General features: G+C 47.6%; 1 protein-coding gene across 1 annotated transcript in view; it reads left to right on the top strand.

The window, feature by feature from the left end:
* GABBR2 (gamma-aminobutyric acid type B receptor subunit 2) overlaps positions 1 to 20,889 on the top strand; it is a 320,004-nt gene that overhangs the window by 297,296 nt on the left and 1,819 nt on the right. Inside the window, exons 14-18 of the mRNA XM_059657467.1 lie at positions 7,823 to 7,933; positions 12,295 to 12,519; positions 14,371 to 14,553; positions 17,253 to 17,382; positions 19,752 to 19,869. Of these exons, the coding sequence (XP_059513450.1) occupies positions 7,823 to 7,933; positions 12,295 to 12,519; positions 14,371 to 14,553; positions 17,253 to 17,382; positions 19,752 to 19,869 (767 nt within the window). The remainder of the gene's footprint in view (positions 1 to 7,822; positions 7,934 to 12,294; positions 12,520 to 14,370; positions 14,554 to 17,252; positions 17,383 to 19,751; positions 19,870 to 20,889) is intronic.

Below are 20,889 nucleotides of genomic sequence, written 5' to 3'. Positions count from 1 at the left end.
GTTCACGCTGCAAATGAGTAACCAGGGTCTAAAAGAAAGTGGAGACTTCCCAAGGTCACCCAGCAAGTCTATAGCAGGACCAGGGCCTCTGACCTTCAGGACCCAATGCCTCAACCCGTGCCCAGACACTCTCCCGGTCGTTCATGTATGCAGCCTGACAAAGCAGGATGTTTGCAGGGGCCACTGACCTACATTGTGAATAATTGCATCATGCAGAGGGACTCTCAGGCCAGCTGCCCTCCTTTCAGTGCACAGATGGGGAGACGTTTCCCCAGCAGCTTCTGCAAGCCTCCCGCTGAGCAGCGGCTGGACCAGGAGTCAGGTGTGAGCCCTTGGAGCCCCGGCCATCACAGACAGCCTTGGCCTCTCTGCTGGGCACTGCCTGTCAGGCAGGAAGAGCATTTTATCGGCTTGAATTCAGCTTGCAGCACCAAAGCACAGCCCTGACAGAGCTCCAGGGCCTTCAGGGGAGGCCTCTGTTGAACGTGTAGTAATTAAGTCATTCCTCTCACTAGCCGCACCTCACTGGTTATGGAGCAGGTCTGTACCCACTGGCACCTTGGAAGTTGACAGAGTGCTTTGAAAGAGGCGGGGAAGGTTGGGAAGAGCATATGGTGAGGGAAGAAAGACAGACCTGGGTTTGAATTTCCGCTCTGACACTTTCTAGCTGGAGATTTGGGGCAAGTTACTTAACCTGTCTGTGCCTCAGTTTCCTCATCCGTAAAATGAGTAGCACTTCTTGTTGAATTCTTATGAGGCTTTGACAAGATAACGGGTGTAGGGGACGCAGCTTAGCAACTAGATGTTGTTGTCACTCATGACAAGCAGCTCTCGGTGCCCTTAGGGCAGCTGTTATTGGTGAAGTCCACCCACTCTCCTCTGAGGCTGCTCTCATGGAATCATCCTGATCTCACTAGAATGGAAGACCTGTGAGGACAGGGGTCTTGTCAATCCTGCTGCATGCTGCATTCCGCATGTCCAGAATGGTACCTGGCAAGTGGCAATGTTCGATAGTTATTGAATGAATGAATGAATGAATGGATGGATGAACGAACGAATGCTTAGGTGATTGCCCAGGTGAGCAGCAAGGAAGGAAGGAAAATAAAGAACAAAGCAAGTTAATGTTCTTGTAGGCCAGTGTCCAGAGCAAGGGAAACAATTCCTAGGCCAGTGGAGGTGTGTCCATAGCTGTACAGGGCAGTGGGCCTGAGTACCAGCTTGGCATCTGTAGGGGTCAGTGCCCAGTGCTCACTGGCCCTGGGCTGCATGGATGGCCCATAGTAGGAGCAGGGTGAGTGGAGTGGGCAGGTGCAGCCTGGGCTCTCCAGCTCAATAGCACCCTCGCCCCCACTGCCCAGGAAGGGAGACGGGGGTCCTCCAGGGTGCCTGGAAAGCTAACCTTGTTTAAGGCCAGTGGGTGCCTTCTAGAGTAGTACAGGATGCTGCTGAGGGCTTTGTCACCTACAGCCCCACCAAGCCACAGAAGTAGCTCTGTGTCCCCAGCCCAGGATCATCCACAGCTGCTGGGTGGGTCTCTCCGCACAGTTCTTTGGTGTCCTCTAGTGGCGCTTTGGTGCACGGCAATGACTCCAAGTAAGTGCTCAGGAGGTGGCCGTGCTGCACATCTCTCCCTCCTGTGACTGCTCAGACCACTCTGAACTTGTCTCAGGTCAGGCACATAAGACAAGAAGAGGTGTGGCTCTTCCAGTTTGCTTTGAGATTCAACGCAAGGGTCTTTTTTATCCAGATTCCCCATCTCCCAGCCTGAACCTGAACTTCATCACTCCTGAAACCACCCCCACCCCCTGCCATTCTGATGCGTGATCAGTGTGCACAGACCTGTGTGAGGGGGATGTTCACTACCAGGAGACTGTTGTGCTTATTTCTGGATCCGCGCCTGTGGACTGGGAAGATGTGTGAAACCTCTCTGCCCACTGACATCTCTGAAATCTCAGCAGGCCCGTGGTTTTCCAATGCTCTTCTAGCTTATAGAGATGGGTGAGGGACTAAAAGACCAGATGTAAGAATTAGCATTTCAGGATTCAAAGAGATCAGAGCAGACCAAGATGGGGACTGGGGTGGGGAGGGGTTTACTAACAAGGGAAAGGTTACTGCTGGAATGTCAGCTGCAGAAGAGGGAAGACCGAACTAACACCAGTTGGATGAAAATTATCTGACGGGGTCTTAGTCAACCCTAAGGAACATCTGAATCACCAGTGGAAGGTCGTTACTTAAAAATGCAAGGAGGTCTGGAAAAGGGTGCAGGCGGACTTTCACCAGGTGGTTGAGCTCGACCCTAGGCCTCTAGATCAACAGTAAACTCAAGCAGGCAAAAGGACCAGGCCGACATGTGGGAGGAGGTGGTGTGTACCTTCACTGTGGGTCTCCCCCTTCTAAAGGATGGTGTGCAGACTCAAGGAGAGAGAGAGGTTGAGGTTATTCTGGGGAGCCCAGGAGGAAAGACCAAGGGGTGGAGGTGCAGGAGACGGTGGTTCTGGGTCAGTAAAAAAACTGCAACCATCTCACCAATAGTGGGAAGAGGGGTCTGTCCCAGGGGCATGCAAGCCAGACAACCATCGTCAGCTTCCTGGGAATAGTTATCATTACACTGAACAAGATGTTTGACAGAATCGGTCCTCTACACATAGAATCTGAGAGTCCATCATAAATTAGTGCCTTTCATTGCAGAACAGACACGGTCACCTTTAGTGGGTTTGCTATTCATGCATGGCCGCGACGGGCCTGTGCTACTGCATTCCAATGTCTGCTGGGTTGTCAGATATTAAGAGAAACTCAAGTTCTGCCACAAAGTCTCTGTTGACCTTGGGACCACATTCCTTCTCAGTCTCCTTAGTTAAATAATGAAAGGACTTGAAGAAACTCCCATCACCCTTAGAATCCAGGCAGCAATGGAGGGGAAATCTCTGGCCTTGGCCACTCTGACTGTGGTTTCTGGTAGCCACCTTCCCCTGGGTGTCTCTCACTGGTACCCACTGCCACCACGACAGAGGCTTCATGGCCTTCCCCTCCCCGCTGGCACTCCAGCCCGCATGTGCGCTCAGTGACCGTGGAACCACAGAAGCCAAGCTAAGGCTTCCTGTGGCTTAGGACAGCACAAGGGAATCAGGCCTCAGAGAGCATGTAGCTGGATGACCTGGTTACAAGATGGCCTGTGCCCAGGGGTACCACCACTCCTGCTTCCATGTGGGAGCACCGTCTTTCCCCAGCTCACAGGTGCCCAGGCCATTGCTGCCTCAAAGCTCAGGCCTGGAGAACAGAGCCAAGGGAAATAGGGGTTCCATCTTCCACCTGCCTCAGGCCCGCCTTCTACATCACCAAAGTGCCCCTTCCTCCTAGTGACTGACCCTGGGAATGCCTAACCCTTCCCTTCCGGCATATGACTTCACCCTGGGCCTCAACAGGACAACATCCTGAACACACTTCTTTGATGAGGTACCGTTATTGGTATCTGTTCTAAAGACAAACAGATATGCAAAGAAATCTTCAACTTGACTTAATGAATTTCTTGGTAGTGTATGGATGTAGCAATTCTGAAACTGCTTTGTGTTTATTTGTAGGATTAAGCAAATGAGAATATTTTGATGTTATTGAAAACCAGTGTTCTCACTGTAGAAGAAGAAAGATGGAAATAGAGGGGGGCAAGCAAGAAACCTGTGGTGTTAGAGCTTATATATACAGGGTGTCCCCCAAAATGTATACAGTTATTAAATATGTGTGTATACATTTTGGGACACCATATATATCTATAGATAGATGATAGAAAGATATAGATAAAATTATGATGGATGGTTCATAAATACATACATATGTACATATATTCACACATAGACCTAAAATTAATGATACCCCAGAAACCATGAACACATCTAATGCCCAGATATTGATTTCTAAATACCAATCTCTGCTAAAAAGAAGCAGAACTCCTTGGGAAAATGGTTGATTCTAAGACTGAGGGGGGAAAAGTGTGAGGAGACCTTGGAACATCTTGTGCCAAGAAGTAGAAAAGTGCTCAAAAAAATTATGGGGACATGTTGAAGAACCAGAAGGCAGCCGGCAGCGAAGGGGTTTCCATTAGCCAAATCTGGAAAAATTTAAGCATCAAAATTAAAATTAAAAAGACATATTACTGGATAATAAGACACTGAATTAAAAAGAAACCTACAAGTCTATACTGATACACATTTTTAAAAGTGAGCCGTAAGGAAAGATGTTGTGTACAGTACAATGCCAAGTATTTCAATGGAATCATAGTTTTAGAAACTCACCATTTTCAAACCACCAAAATAATGTGACTCAGGTAAGAATCATCAATGGATGCTGAAACCACTAAGTTAATGTTTGTGGGGGAACAGGATCTCACACAGGCACAAAGTATCTCCCACAGATTATTTATTAATTATGAGAGGGAAGTGGTACCTTTGAAGCAGAAAGTCTGGCAGACAGCCCCTCAACCAAATGATCACAGTTAACGTCACCAGTAATAGGACAAGATGCCATCAAGTGCCCCTGAAGTGAAGCACCGAGAAGGCCAAAGCATCTCTTACATAGGATTCCTGCCAAGAATGCCCAACCTAAATCTAATCATGAAAACACATTCAGACAAACCCAAATTCAGGGACTTTCTACAAAATAACTAAGCTGGAAACTTCAGAAATATCAGTGACATGAAAAGCCAAAGTAGGCTCAGGAACTGTTGGAGAGTAAAGGTACGACAAGCAAATGCAATACATGGTCCCAGACTGGATCCTGCTTTGGAAAAACCACAATTGCCTTAAAGGCCAACTGGTGAAATTTGAAGGTGGATGGTAAATTAGGTAATACGCTGTATCAATGTTAAATTTCCTGAATTTGGTTAAGTGTGTGTGTGGTTATGTAAGAGAATCTCCTTGTTCTAAGGAAACACATGCTAGATATTTAGGGGTGAGGGGTCAGCATATCTGCAACTTACTCTCAATGATTCAGGAAAAGTACAGGGTGGGGCAAAAGTAGGTTTACAGTTGTGAGCATGTTAAAGCACAGAGTTTATTCTTGTACTATTATTTGTTGGGTTTTTTTTGTTTTTTTTTATTTTTTAATTAAATCTTTATTGTTCAGATTATTACATTTGTTCCTTTTTTTTCCCCCCCCATAACTCCCCTCCTCCCAGTTCCCGCCCCACCCTCCGCCCTCACTCCCCACCCACTGTCCTCATCCATAGGTGCACGATTTTTGTCCAGTCTCTTCCCACATCTCCCACACCCCTTTCCCCCCCAAGAATAGTCAGTCCATTCCCTTTCTATGTCCCTGATTCTATTATAATCAACAGTTCATTCTGTTCATCAGATTATTTATTCACTTGATTCTTAGATTCACTTGTTGATAGATGCATATTTGTTGTTCATAATTTGTATCTTTACCTTTTTCCTCCTCTTCCTCTTCTTAAAGGATACCTTTCAGCATTTCATATAATCCTGGTTTGGTGGTGATGAACTCCTTTAGCTTTTCCTTATCTGTGAAGCTCTTTATCTGACCTTCAATTCTGAATGATAGCTTTGCTGGATAAAGTAATCTTGGTTGTAGGTTCTTGCTATTCATCACTTTGAATATTTCTTGCCACTCCCTTCTGGCCTGCAAAGTTTCTGTTGAGAAATCAGCTGACAGTCGTATGGGTATTCCCTTGTAGGTAATTGAGTTTCTTTCTCTTGCTGTTTTTAAGATTCTCTCTTTATCTTTTGCTCTTGGCATTTTAATTATGATGTGTCTTGGTGTGGTCCTCTTTGGATTCCTTTTGTTTGGGGTTCTCCGCGCTTCTTGGACCTGTAAGTCCATTTCTTTCACCAGGTGGGGGAAGTTTTCTGTCATTATTTCTTCAAATAGGTTTTCAATATCTTGCTCTCTCTCATCTTCTGGCACCCCTATAATTCTGATGTTGGTACACTTGAAGCTGTCCCAGAGGCTCCTTACACTATCCTCGCATTTTTGGATTCTTTTTTCATTTTGCTTTTCCGGTTGGATGTTTTTTGCTTCCTCGCATTTCAAATCATTGACTTGATTCTTGCGCTCCTCTGGTCTGCTGTCGGGCGTCTGTATAATATTCGTTATTTCAGTCCGTGTGTGCTTAATTTCTAGTTGGTTCCCCAATATAAGATCGAGGGTCTTATTAGTTTTCGTGTAGATCTCATTAAGTTTATCGGCAGCTTCTAAACAGTTCTTGAGAGACCTTAAAAGTGTGGTTCTGAACTCTATTTCTTCCATTGACAATTTTGTCCTGTTTCTTTGTCTCCGCATTTTGTTATGCTTCCTTGGTGCACCCCCTAGTGGTCTTTGTTCGCAGTCCTATAGATAAATCTTGATTGTTGTAGCTAATTCCAGGGAGGGTTTGACCTCCAGGCCAAGTGGCTATGAGAATCAGCTGTGTCAGCAGTGAGAGAACTTCTGTCCTCTAGGGAGGTGCTAATCTAGCCTTTGCCTGAGGCTATCCGGCAAATGCCTCTGTGCAGGGCTTGGGCGGGGCGGGTCGCACAGGATCAACAGGGTGGGCCAGAGAGAGCAGTTATGGCGGCTCTCAGTCCTGTCCCAAGGAGCTCTGCCTCTCTGAGTCCCAGCGCCCGCCTCAAAGCTCGGAGAGAAAGCTGCACTCGCTCTGACCGAAGCCAGACAGTCCCGCTTCTCCCGTTTGAGTCTGGGTCCCTAAAGACTCGCCCGGATCTGGTGCTCAGAGTCTGCGACTCCCTCCCGATTGAAAACAACAACCGCGCCCTCCGCCGCCAGCCAGCTCCGCGCACTCCGCACCTCAGAATTTGACTTCAGCACTGCGCCTCCTCTGAGTGTCCGTATGCGTTTCTCTTTCCTCCTAGTTGTAGGACTTCCACTCAGCCAGCGTTCCTGTGGTTCTGGGTGATGTCCCTTCCGTTTTTTGGTTTCACTTTTGAAGTAGTTGTTCAAAGCAGCAAACTCCGGCGTTAACCTATGCTGCCATCTTGGTTTCCGCCTTATTTGTTAATTATTGTATTCATTTCCATATGAACAACTGTAAACCTACTTTTGCCCCACCCTGTATATGTACAGTATATATTTTTTCTTTCCCTGAGTGTCTTTTTCTCCTTTTGCTACCTCCTTCCTGATTCTCTCCCAGAGGTTTCCAGTTCTAATTACTGAGGTTGGGTAGGATCCTCTCTACCATCCCTCTTGGGCAGAGCACTCTGCTCTAGAAAACCACATAGGTCTCTGACCAGCCTCTGGATTGGCTGCCTAGAGTCAGGTGCCCACCCCTTGTCCAATCAGCTCTGGCCCCAGATGGGTAATGCAGCCACCAGAGCTCCTTTAATGGGGTGGTGGGCAAGAGGGTCTCTTTAGAAGGGCTTGGCAGTAGATCTGATTGGCCCAGCCAGTAGATCTGTATCTGCAGCTCCCCAAGTTCATTCCAGAGATACCTAAAGGACTTCTGACCTAATTTTGTGCCTCAATTTCCCCCGCTTTCAACAAATGTTATAGATGCTGGCTCTGGACCAAGTCTTGTATTAGGTTCTAGGGACACACAAGTGACTCAGTCCCTACCCTCAGGAGCTCTGACTCATTTTGGAAGGGCATAACAAACATATATAACTTTAGTACAGGCTGAATCACAGCCAACAAACAGAAGGCAGTCAAACTCGCTGAGGCCCACGCCCATAGGAACACAGGTGGAAAAGAGGCGGATCCAAAAATCCTGATGGTGGCACTAGCTGTGGCTTATGGGAGGGAAAAGCGCAGTCAGGTAGGGACCCGGTTGTTGGAAGTGTGCCCAGTGCCATCCCTGAGTTTCTGTTTTTTCTTTGCACAGCCGGACCCCGCAGGACGAGACATCTCCATCCGCCCTCTCCTGGAGCACTGTGAGAACACCCACATGACCATCTGGCTTGGCATCGTCTATGCCTACAAGGGGCTTCTCATGGTAGGTGCAGAGCAGGAGGCAGGGTGCAGGGAAATGCTTCCCTGTCACACTCTAAGGGCCTCCAGCAACATAAAAATAAGAACCCCCAGGACTAAGCACTTGCTTTATGCCAGGCCCAGTACCTGCCACAAGGTATGGCAATTTCCATAACAACCCCGTGAGTTGGTGTAAATAATGTATTCATTAGTACTTCACTGAGGAATACGCTGAGGCTGTTTGCCCCAAGTCACTCAGCTAGTAAGTGGCAGAGTCAAACAAAACTTGGGAGCATGGCTCTGGGCAGCTGCCTCTGTCCCACTCCTGGAGGGCAGTGTGTTAACATCTAGCGCATGCTCACATCCGAATTTCACTGGATCCTCTAAATCCTCGGGAGGTTACTGGACTCATCCAATTCTGTAGATGATGAAAGTGAGGATCAGAGAGGTTAAGTGATTTATCACAGGCCATCTGGTAACTTTCAGTCCCAGAACCTAGCACTCTTTCCACTCTACTCATCTGTTAATATCAAAGATCACGTACCAAGCCCAGTTCACACAATTGTGGAATGTCGAGGTGAGGAAGGCCTTGAAAGGTGAGCCCCACCTTATCTTATCCCAGATTGAGCCTTGAATCTTCTCTCCACATGCTGTGAAAACTGTGCCTCCACTTAAAACCCCTGCAGTGACAGGAAGCTGCTGCTACACCCTCCTCAGATCTTCCACAGGAAAGTTAAGCCACCATCTGCTACTGTGTGGCCTCCACTTAGAAGTGGAAAGTGAAGCCCCCTCAAAAAGTCCTAAAATAAACTGGGATTCCTTACGCTGCTCAAATGCTTCCACGCCTGCTGCTGCTTCCGAAACTGTTCGTGGTCAATCCTGGGTCCTTCAAGGGGCTACACGAGAAGAGCAGGTGTTAGGGGACCCTCGGCAGAGATTTCCCTCACTTCACACTAGTTGAGACCCTCTTGTGCTTCCATAGAGGTCCTTTGCGAACAACTGGGCTGCCATCTGAGTCCCATGAGGTAATGACCTGGAAGTGCCCACAGGAGGTTCCCAGAATGTAAATGAGTCATTAAAAGACCAGCCTAAGGCCCTAGGCTTGGGAAGGGACACACTCTGGGATCCTGGGCACCAGGGCTGTCAGAAAAGTGGCACGGACACAAGGACAGCATCATCACCAGTGGGCGAAGCAGCCCCCTGGCCCACGTAAGGAAGGATTTCATATGACAGAGCAGTGTTCACAGAAGTGATGGCGCCCCTGGGAAGAAAGGAGCCCTGTGACAGGAAATGTGCAACTTCCATGACTTGAGTTGCCCCAGCTCTTGTTGAGTAAAGAGAGTGAAACTAGACTCTTAACAGGGTCCCTTCAGCCTCCATGTTCTTGACCCTGACTCTGTGAAATTAGATTATGTGAATCAGATCGACTCTAAACTGGATTTATCTATACTGTTTGGCCATTCATTATCTTCCCCACCTACTTCCAAAAGTGGTTGGAGATGACTGTATCTCTTCCAGTAAAGCTAATACCAATCAGATCTTGTCAATAAAACTGTAGTTGACAGCACGAATCCTTTAGTGTCCAGTGTATGCAAAGAAGTGTGCACAGCCCTCCTGGCCCTTAGGGTTCATCACTAAAAGCCCCTCTCCTAGTCCCTCCTGCACTTGAACCTCAGAATCTCACGGCTGGAAAGAGCATGCACAGCCCTGTAGTCCCGCTCTGCTGTCAGATGTTACACCATCCTCACACCGCACAGCCCACCATGAGCATTCCAACAAGTGTTCTTTCACTCACTGCTTCCACACCTCCCGTGATGGGGAGCTTACCCCTTCAAAGCAGCCTGTACCATCCATGGATGGCGTCTTAGTTTCCCGTGGCTTCCATAACAAATTACCACAAACTGGTGACTTAAAACATCTCACAGTTCTGGAGGTCAGAAGTCTGAAATCAAAGCAGGTCAGACCCCCTGTCAGAGAGCAGGAGACCTAGCACCCATCTAGCCCTGACACTCACTGCCGCGGGACCTGGGCCTTGCTCAGCCTCTTCGTCCCCTGTGAGATATGGCAGCCATGCCCAGTGCCCTTGTGGGAGGCAGGGGCCGACTTTGAGGGAACCAGCACAAAGCAGACCTTCACAGCTGTGGGTTCTTTCCCTCATCCGTGTCTGCTTCCTGGGCTTCTGGTTCCCCGTTTTAAAAGGAATTTTTTAAAAATAAATCAGCCTGTGAGATAACACACTAAGAAAAGGAGAGGAGAACAACCATGACTGTATAACATAATACCGATTACAAAATGCCATTTACGTTCTATATAGGACATTTCCATTTATAATATGCTTTCACATCCACCCTCTCACTGCATCTGGAAGGAAACCCTGTGAGAGAGGTATTTTTATTCCCATTCCACAGATATTGAAACTGAGGTCCTGAGAGGTGAAGTGACATGCCCAGAGTCACACAGCCAGTGGACAGCAGAGCAGATTCCAGATCCTCCGGCCTTGTGCCAGCCACCCTTCTGCCACACAGCATCGCGGTGCCAAAGTAAACCAAACCCCAAACCATAGTCCCTCACTGTGCTGCTAAGTGGCTCAGGCAGGTGGCCCATGCCCCAGCTGCAGTGAGGAGATCTCAGCGAAGAGGGCCTTTGTGGGGAGCCTCCTGGAGATGCTGCACTGCAGAAGCCCCTGCTCAGTCAGCGGTCTCGGTCGGCTCTCCCTCCCACCCGCACACTTGTCTGCCCTGCATTTTATCTGTACTTCCTTCTGCAGCCTGCCCTGCCCTTAGACCACCTGTGAAGATAAACTCTCAACACACCGCTTCAGATTACATTGGAGTTCTACCTGCTCAATTCTGTTGGGAGATACTGGTTAAGAGTAGAGCTGCAAGGGACCGAAAACCAGAATAATAGTGGTTAAAGGGACAGTTAATTTCCCTCTCAAGTAAGCAGTCTCGGGAGGTGTGGGGGCTCCCGCACCTGAGCTCCTTGCATCTGTGGGCCCCATCTTCATCATGCTGCTTCCACATTGTAGTCTAAGATGGCTTAGTGGTCTGAACTCCACCTATTCTACTCCATCTATTAGGAAGGAGGAAAAGAACATCTTTCTCTTTAAAGACACTTTCCAGAACTTGTACGTCCTTGTGCACACTACATTGTCCAGAACCTAGTCATGTATAGCCTAGGAAATACAGTGTCTATTCTGGGTAGCTATGTGCATTGTAGGGTAACAGAAGTCCCAGACACAGGGGTTCCTGCTGGTATAATGGGAAAAAGACTGGACTAAACTTCTAGAGACATGGTCCACTTTGGCCAGCGTGTTGCCCTGGGGCCTGGGATAAGTCCCTTCCTCTCTCTGGGCCTCAGTGTTCTCTGTAGAACGAGGGGAGATGGTGAAGATCATGTCTGAAGGTCCTTCCCACTATGGCTCCTGTGGGTCTGTGCATGAACCAGGGGTGGCGACGAAGGAGAACCAGACAGTTGTAACACTCCCGATCGGCACCCCCAGACTTGCTGGGGTCCAGCCCCAGCAGGTCCAGGGGTCCCCAAAGGTGTGGACAGAGTCGGCGAAGAGGGAATGACACGGAGACAGTGTTCAGTTGATCAGCAGCCTTGCCAAGATCTCTAGCCACAATCTCCAGCCAAGTTCTGTGTCCATGTTATCTTGCTAGGTTCTCCAGCCAGGTTCTGTCTGAGATCTCCAGCCAGGTTCGGTCACCAGGTTCTAGTCAGGTTCTCTTGCCATATTTCTGTAGTCAGGTTCAGTCCAGGATCTTTTGCCATGTTCTCTCCAGCGAAGTTCTTCTGTCTGTAGGTTCTGTGTAGGTTCTGTCTTCTTGGCTCTCTTCTAAGTTCTGTCTCTTTCTGTCTTGTTACATCTGTATTTATACCAGTTGATTCAATCCTATCAATCTCTATTACAAAGGTTAGGGCATTTCTTATCTCCATTCCAGGGAGTAAAGATTATGTAGCTTAAGCATGATTGTTCGTAGTTAAAGTGATTAATTACCCGCCTGGCACTTAGTTGAGGGGTTTTATTCCCTCCCTAACTTCAGGGGAAAATCCCTACCTGGGGAAACAACCTTTCTCAGAGAGGAGACCTTGGTTAAAACACAGCGCCAAGAAGGTGAGCAAACATTTTAACAACAGTATGCTATATATGCCAGGTCCTTTGAAACAGCAAGGATGGACCGGCTCCCGGCACAGACTCAACCAGGGCCATGAGCGGAGACAGGCAGTGACCTCCAGAAGACCTGGGTGATAGCTCAGCCCCAGCCTCCCGCCCTGCAACCCCCACTTCCCAAGTAGCCCTCTGTTCAGCTGCTTCTCAGAACAGAGAGCGTGTGCCACCACTTGGTAATGACCATCTCTCCTTTCTGTTCACAATTTCAGTTGTTCGGCTGCTTCTTAGCTTGGGAGACCCGCAATGTCAGCATCCCCGCGCTCAACGACAGCAAGTACATCGGGATGAGCGTCTACAATGTGGGGATCATGTGCATCATCGGGGCCGCCGTCTCCTTCCTGACCCGGGACCAGCCCAACGTGCAGTTCTGCATCGTGGCCCTGGTCATCATCTTCTGCAGCACCATCACCCTCTGCCTGGTGTTTGTGCCCAAGGTACGGGCAGTGCCCACAGCACACCCTCCCCACCCTGGCCTCTGGCCTCCAGCTCTGTCACAGGGGATTGCTGAGTTTCCTCCACTTCCTAAGTTGTACACATTCTTTTTATGATGAACACAGCAGAAAGTTTGGAAAACGCAGAAGAGTAAAAGCCAGATTTTCAGAAACCAAACATAGTCCTACCACCCAGAAAAAAAATGATTTGTTTTGGTTTTTTACTATTAATATTTTATGTGTTTCTTCCAGTGTTTTTAATAGTGAGGCAGTGGTGCTTTTTCAGATATAGCTATAATTCTAGCACATATATTGCTTTGCAGTTTGCCTTTTTCACTTAATTTTTTGTGTTTTGTATTTCCCCACGTTTATAACCTCACTGAGGCAAAGTCCCACGTTTACTTGTCACTAGGTCTCTTATTGGTGCTCATTACAGTTGTTTCCGACTTTATTTATCATAAACGACTTTTCCACATAACACATGTTCCTTATTTCCCATTATTGCCTTAAGATAGAGTGGCAGAAGTAGTATTAGTGGGTCACAAAGAAAAACCATTTCTAACAGCCACTTACATGTTTCATTCATCTGGAAAGCTGACCTGCAGGACCACCCTGAGAGGTGCTTTTCAAACATTATGCTGCCCAGCAGCAGGTAGGTGAGCCAGAGGCCTTGCCCTCCTGGGAGCCCCTGTAGTAGCAGATCTGCACAGGGAGAGTGGGGAAGGAGTTATTGGCCCAAGCAGGGGAGTGTCTGCCTAGGAGGAGATGAGGGAGAGATCACTCAGGGCCCCCCCTCCCCTAGAGGCTGCCCATGGCACCTGCATCCTCCTGGATGCCCAGTCAGTCCCCAAGCAGTGTCAGCTCTGCCCTAAGTGCCTCTGGCGAATACTCCTCCCTTCTCTAGTTGTTGACACCTGCCCAAGCTCCAGCTTCCTACACTCTGACGTTCTCTCTGTCCTGCAAAAGATGCCAGATGATTCTGAGCCCCACTCTAGTCGTGTCACTCTCCTCTGTCACCCTCAGTAGGTCCTCACTGCCCTCCTATCTCCAGGATCAAGTTTCTGACACTGGGCTGCCTTTCAGGACCCTTCAGTCTCCCCAGAAATCCCTGTCCACCATCCAAACAGCCCTTCTCCATAAGTGCCCTGAGCCCCAGTCTCCCTGTGCTGGCATATGCCGCTTCTTCCCCTTGGGATTCCCATATCCTCCCCATCCTTCCCAGCCTTCCACAGAGCTCAGCCCCTTGCCCCTGGCCCATGAGGTCCTGGTGGTCAGGGGTCGTGGCTCGCTCAGCCCCTGCTCTCCAGTCCTGAGCCCAGAGCCTGCCTTAAACCAGAGATGTTTCTCAACTAAATAAGTAAGATCAGGGTCAAGTGGCAACCTTTTCTCATATAAAAATTTCTTTTTCAGTGACAGAGCTAGTCACTAGTCTTCCCCCAACACTCACCAGTGGTTCTAACAAGAAGCCTGCACTCTCCTCCGTCCCACCATCTTTACAACTGTCACCTTCATGTTTATTCTCCACATGGCGCAAGGCCCAAGGCAGAATGAGGCTCAGCTGAGCCAGGCCTAAGGGGCCCTAGTGGGCTCTGCAGGATAGTTGGGATGCAGGTGGAATCAGGGTCTAAAGACCAGACTTCTGCTGACAAGGAAGTTGACCGAGACTCAGCGAGGGGAAGGGGGCTGCCCAGGTCATGCACACGTGAATGGCAGAGACAGTCCTGAGCCCAGGGCTCTGGACTCACAGCATGTGCTTCCTATGGCCCCCTGCTGCCTCCAGTGCAGGGCCTGTGGGAAGGCTGGATGGAGGGAGGACCCCAGGGTTCTCTTTTCAAACCACCTATGTTCTTTCAGCTTATCACTCTGAGAACAAACCCAGATGCAGCAACTCAGAACAGACGCTTCCAATTCACTCAGAATCAGAAGAAAGAAGACTCTAAAACATCCACCTCTGTCACCAGCGTGAACCAAGCAAGCACATCCCGCCTCGAGGGCCTGCAGTCCGAAAACCATCGCCTGCGAATGAAGATCACAGAGGTACCTCCCACAGCACTGCCAGCCAGGGCCCCGTCCTCCCTCAGGCGTCCCTGTGCCCCGATGCAGGGAACTGTGAGCTGCTGTTCCCATGTCTCCTCTAGGACACCCCTGCATCACAGCTGTGCAGCCCCAGCTGCCGTCGTGCTGGCTGCAGACACCAAGGTGGACGTGAGCTAGACAGAGGCTGTTAGTCAGATCTGCAGGAGTGTATTCCCCCGCTGGCCCAGGCCTGGGGTCCAGCAGTGCCCTGATTCAATACATCCCCAGAAAGAACGGCATTCTGAGAGATCTGTAAACTTCCCGATTGTAGCAGTGAGTTGGAAAAGCTCAGTGGTACACCTCCTGTGTGTCTCCTCTACTACTCACACAAACACTTCACTTCTGACACTTCTGGTCACCAAATGTGTGGGGGCTTCTCCCCCACCAAGCAATTCTCTGCAACACCTGCCGGGTGACCTATGATTTAGCCCAGTTCTAACACTATCGGGAGACAGTGTCCGATCCCACGGGTTAAAGGCTCAGTCCCACAGCACTGCTCCCACCCCACTTCAGACACCAATCACAAGTAGTAGGTCCCCAGGTTACCCTCAACTTCTGTCCTAAAAATTTAGCTACAAATTTGGGGGTCCTACCATCCCCTCTTCAGGTTCAGATACTTTCCTAGAGCAGTTCACAGAACTCAGGGAAACACTCATGTTGACCAGTTTATTAAGGGGTATGATAAAGGGTTCAGAAGAACAGCCAGATGAAGGAATACATAGGGCAAGGTCTGGGAGGGACCCCAAGCACCGGTGCTCCTCCCGCATGGAGTGGGGGGGCGTCATCTTCCGGTGTGGATGTGTTTGCCAGCCTGGAAGCTCTCCGAGCCCTGTACTGCTGGGATAATTATGGAGGCTTCCTCACCCTGTCGGGAGAACAGGGTGGGGCTAAAAATTCCAAGCTTCTAATCATGGTTTGGTCTTGCCAATGACCAGCCCTCATCCAGGGGCCCACCCAGAGTTGCCTCATTAGAACAAAAACACACTTCTCACACGGGAAATTATAAGGGTTTCAGGAGTCCTGTATCAGGAACCCAGGCAGTGGAGCACAAAATATATCTTCTGTTTTTCACAAGTGGCTTCCTAACTGTGTGCACGCCCCTCAACTGTTCACTCTCCACACTCACCGGTAATCACTTACATCTACGTTATGGGCCACAAGAGAGAAGGAAGTAAAGAGAAACTTCCGGAGGGTTTGCTGCAGCAGACCTCACCTTTGTCCTGAAGGTCCTTCACTGGTTCTTGAGTATTTCAGAGGCCATAACCAGATTCCTTGGTGCCCAAGCCAAACTTCAAATGCTGGACTTTGTATACCAGGGAAGATAAACCAAATCAAATATTTGATTCTTTACACTTTCCTCTGCATTGTTGGAATTTCTTATGATGAACATGAATCATTTTTATAATGAGAATAAAATTTATCTTCATTTTGAAAAAGAGTTTTAATTCAGACAACCAACCAGTCATATTTTTAGTGTAAGTATGTCCCACACAATATTTGGGATATACTTATTTTTGAAAATGATCCCTTATTATCTGAAATTCACATGTGAGTATTCTGTATTTCCAGTTGCTCACAGTCTCTGCCACAAGAGCCTCTGCACAGCGGTCTGGCATCTAACGCTGGCTTTTACTGTGGGGCCGCCCTCCACTAGCCACGGGAGCAGAGTAGGACAGGTTTCTGCCCCTCGACTTCCACACTCCAACAACGAAGAGTTTACTCACTTCAGGAAACCCAAAACCCAAGCCACTGTCCAATGCCCTAAGGTGTTGGGTTGTTTTTCCTGGACTTGAACTACAATCTGGTTTCCTGGTGCTTCCACCTTTGATCCTAGCCTTGCCATCTGAGTCACACAGAAAGAGGTATCTCTCGCCTCCTGCACATGAAAACTTATTAAATAATTTATGGCTGTGCTCTTGACATCGTACTTCACAGTTGACGTGGTCCCTCCCTTATGTTGTAATAGGGTGCCCCTACCCTCCCAACTACGGTCCACTCCCCAACACACACATTCCCCAGGGACTGGACTGCCCGGGGCTTGCATCTGATTCTCCACAACAGTGTGAAGCTAAGAGCTGGCCAGTCCTGCAGATCTGTTCCCCGCACCAAGGACTCTGCTAGTATCAATAATAATAATTACAGTCATAATCTTACAGTGGCAGATTACTCTTATATGTGTTAAGCACTGGACTAAATTATTGTATTATCTCATTTAATCTTCTTAAGAACCCTGTAAGGTAGATACCATTATTACACCCATTGTACAGATGAAAGAACTAAAATCAGTCCTCACCAGCTAGCACACAGCCAGTGAGGAACAGCTCTGGGCATGCCCCTAGGTTTGGCCAGCTTCAGAGCCTGCACTGGGGTGCTCTCCCCTCCCTAGGCTGCTCCTTGAGGCGCAAGGCTGCACTGGGCACATCATTGCAAAGCCCAGGCCCCTCTCATCACAGCTCCTCCTGGAACAAGAGCTGGCAGGGCCATCTGCGTCTCTTCCCCAACATGCACCCACCCCTCTGGCTCTCAGTGCCTCCCTAAACCAGCCTGAGGCCCAGCCCTGTGACCCTGTGAGCTGCTTCTTGGCTCTGGAGGCCTGGCTGCCAGGGCTGGGGCAGGGGCTGGGCTGGAGCTCTGACTCAGCTGGAGCCTTTGTCTTCTAGCTTGATAAAGACTTGGAAGAGGTCACCATGCAACTGCAGGACACGCCAGAAAAGACCACCTACATTAAACAGAACCATTACCAAGAGCTCAACGACATCCTCAACCTGGGGCACTTCTCCGAGAGCACAGGTAAGAGGAGGTGGAGTCCCTGCAATGAGGGGGCCTGGGTATCAAATACCAGCCATCAGCCTTCCGTTTTACAGATGAGGAAACCGAGGTCAGGGAGGGGCGGGCTGGTCTGAAATCACACAGACAGAGCTGGAGCACCTGGAGCCCATATCTCTGGCCACAGTTCAGTGTCCATCTAGAGCCCCACTCTGCTGACCCTGAGGCTTCAGTTGCTCCTGTACACACATGGCCAGCGTTCCGTGTTCTGATGGGGGCACATTGTTCTTAGCAAATAGATCACATGTACTCCTCCAAATGACATGTCTTAGTTTCCAATGCGCCACATCAATATACAGGAAAGGAATCGTCAGTAGGATATGACATGACCCTCTCTCCCCACAACCACCTGGGAAATGAAAGCTGAAGTAACACAAGCCATTTTGGTTTCAGCAAAATTTTAGATTCCAGTGTAGGTAAGAGTGTGTGGAACTGAGAATTCTCCTGCAACGTTTTGGAAGCCAGTCTGGCACTCTCCACCTGTTAGATGTGAAACCTCTCAACCTAGCAGTTCCACTAGCGGGAGCCCGTCCTAGGAAACACTCCCACATAGGCAAAGATACAGACACACACTGTTCATCACGTTATTTTTAGGGGAGAAAAACTGGAATTAACATAAATGGTCATTATTTGGGGTAGTTTCGTTAATTATGGTACAATAAAACAAGGCGCATAATACAGCTATTAAAAAGTGAGGTGGGCCCGGGCTGGTGCTCAGTGGTTAGAGCATCAGCCTGGGCACTGAAGGGTTGCGGGTTCGATTTCCAGTCAAGGGCATGTATTGGATTGCAGGTTCGATCCCTGGCCCCAATCAGAGTACATTAAGGAGGCAACCTATCGATGTATCTCTCTCACATCGATGTCTCTCTCTCTCCCCTGCTTCCCCTCCCTTCTACTTTCTCTAAAAAAAAAAAAAAAATCAATGAGGAAAAAAATCCTCAGGTGAGCATTAACAAAACAAAAAAAAATGATCTATCTGTGCAGATATGGCAAGATCTCCAAGTGAAAAGCAAGATGAAGACTAGCATTATGATTTATATAAATTGCATGTGAGTGTAAGTGCATTTTTAAAATTATTTGGAAGAACAGACACCAAATAGTTAACAGTACCCACCTGTGTGGAAGGATGGGTGAGAAGGGAATCTTTTACAATTCATTTTATATACTTCCCTATTGTTTGCATTTTGTCGTTAGCATACATTCATTCTTATTATAAAATTAATTTTAAGTCAATGAAAAAATCTTGTTTCTTTTATTATTATGAGTAATAAGTATTCTTATTATAAAATTATAATTAATTTTATTATATATAATATAGTTAATATATTAGAAAAGTAATATTATAAATTTATTGTATATTGATTGTTTAAAATGTTTAAATGGAGGTAACAAGGAAATTGAAAGAATAAAAATTATTTCTTGTAAAAGGTGGGCATTTCAAATTAGTAGGGGAATGAATTATTTAATAAATATCATTGCGATAAAAATAATGTTAGATCCTTACACTTTACACAAAAATACAAGTGGATAAAATATTTAAATATAAAAGGTGAAACCATGAATATGCTTGAAGAAAGTATAGAAGAATTTATAATCTCAGAGGAAGGAAAGGCTTTTTAACTTTGATGCAAAACACAGAAACCACAAAAGAAAAGGTTGACAAATTCAACTACAAAAGAAAAAAATAATTTTAAGCCTCACCCAAGGATAAGTTTTTGATTTGAAAGAGAAAAACATTGATGTGAAAGAGAAACATCGATGGGTTGTCTCCTATTCATGCCCTGACCGCACTCTGACCTCAAACCTGCAACCTAGGTATGTGTCCTGACCGGGAATCAAACCCACAACCTTTTGGAGTACGGAATGAAGTTCCAACTGCCTGAGCCACCCGGCCAGGGCCAATAGGAACATTTTTTCACAGTGCAAAAGCCATCATAAGTAGTAAAATAATTAAACAACAAGTAAGCCAAAATATATTATAACTCAGGTAACAAGCTTATTTCCTTAGATATAAGGAGAAATTATATGTTGCCTACATTGGTTGACCTGATTTCACATCCCCACCCCCATTTTATTATTTTGTTCTTGGAGAAAAGGAGGGCAGGAGGCACACCACACACATCTCCAGCACGCCCTTCCATGCCTGGGTGGAGGCTTCTCCGCGCCCAGCCTTGGTCCCAGGAGAGCTGCTGAAGAGACCATGGCTTGGAGAATGCAGAGGGATGCGGGACTCTTTTGCATCCTCTCTCCTGGGGCAGCATCCTAGAAATACTGCACTGTCAATTTCTAAAATCAAGTTAATATCGCGTGTCGTGACGTTGTTTTGCATTCAGATGGAGGAAAGGCCATTTTAAAAAATCACCTCGATCAAAATCCACAGCTGCAATGGAACACAACAGAGCCGTCAAGAACATGCAAAGATCCTATAGAAGATATAAACTCCCCGGAACAGTAAGTACCTTCTCCTTGAGAATTGCTGCCAGAGTACGTGACACCTGCAGAACAGTTTACAGTTTACCATGCACCATGTCTTTGAACTCCACAGCAATCCCATGGTACAGGTCAGATGACAGTGCTCATTGTACAGATGAGAAAGCTAACATTCAAAAATGGAGGTGACTCGTCAAAGCTCATCCAGTTGCTATGTGCAGGAGATGGGATTTGAACTTGGGTCTGTCTAATATCAAATCCCAGGTTCTCCACTGTAGCACATCGGCTTTATTGTGTATAAAACTTAATCTTGCTAAATGCGTTTATTTAACAATGCTTTACTGAGATCGACTGTGTGTCAAACCCAGCAGTAAAGAAAACAGACAGAAATCCCTCCCTTCATGGGGCTACCAATCTATTTGTAAGACAATAACTTAATTAGAAAAGCAAAACCTAGTATGTTAAATGGTGGAGAAAAATAAAGCAGGGAAGGGGGTTAGAAGTATAGTTTTAAATAGGTTGGTCAGAGAAAACTCAATGAGAAGAAAACTTCTAAGCACAGACCTGGTCATCTCAGTTCGCTTTGTTCCCAGTGGTAGTTTTTAGTTCTTCCCAGCTCACAACAGATTGGAAGCAGAGATTAGAAAGGTCAACCCTGCAAGTTGGCTCCTGGGAAGTGACAAGCAGTGAGAACCAGCAAAAACAGCTGAATCACCAACTGCCTTGCCATTTGGGACCATTCAGTGTTAGAGCTAATAGCCTCTCCACCCAATTAGCTCCAAGGCTCACTGGCTTACAGTCAGAACTATTAGTGATGGTTACATGGCATGTGTCAGCGATTTACCTGTCAGTTCCCTACACTAGAATGTCAGCAGCATGACAGTAAGAAATGGGTCCTTCATATGTCCCTTGAACTAAACACAGGTTCAAGAGCTGAGTAGGTTCTTGGCAAGTGTCTGATGAATGAATGAAAATGTAAACATGATCCCACCAGACAGCAGAATTCTGTGGCTCTGACAACCAGGCAGATGCCCACCTTGC

This window comes from Myotis daubentonii, chromosome 11 (genome assembly GCF_963259705.1).
Source record: "Myotis daubentonii chromosome 11, mMyoDau2.1, whole genome shotgun sequence".
NCBI classification, from domain to species: Eukaryota; Metazoa; Chordata; class Mammalia; order Chiroptera; family Vespertilionidae; genus Myotis; species Myotis daubentonii.
This window is presented reverse-complemented; position numbering and strand designations above follow the sequence as displayed.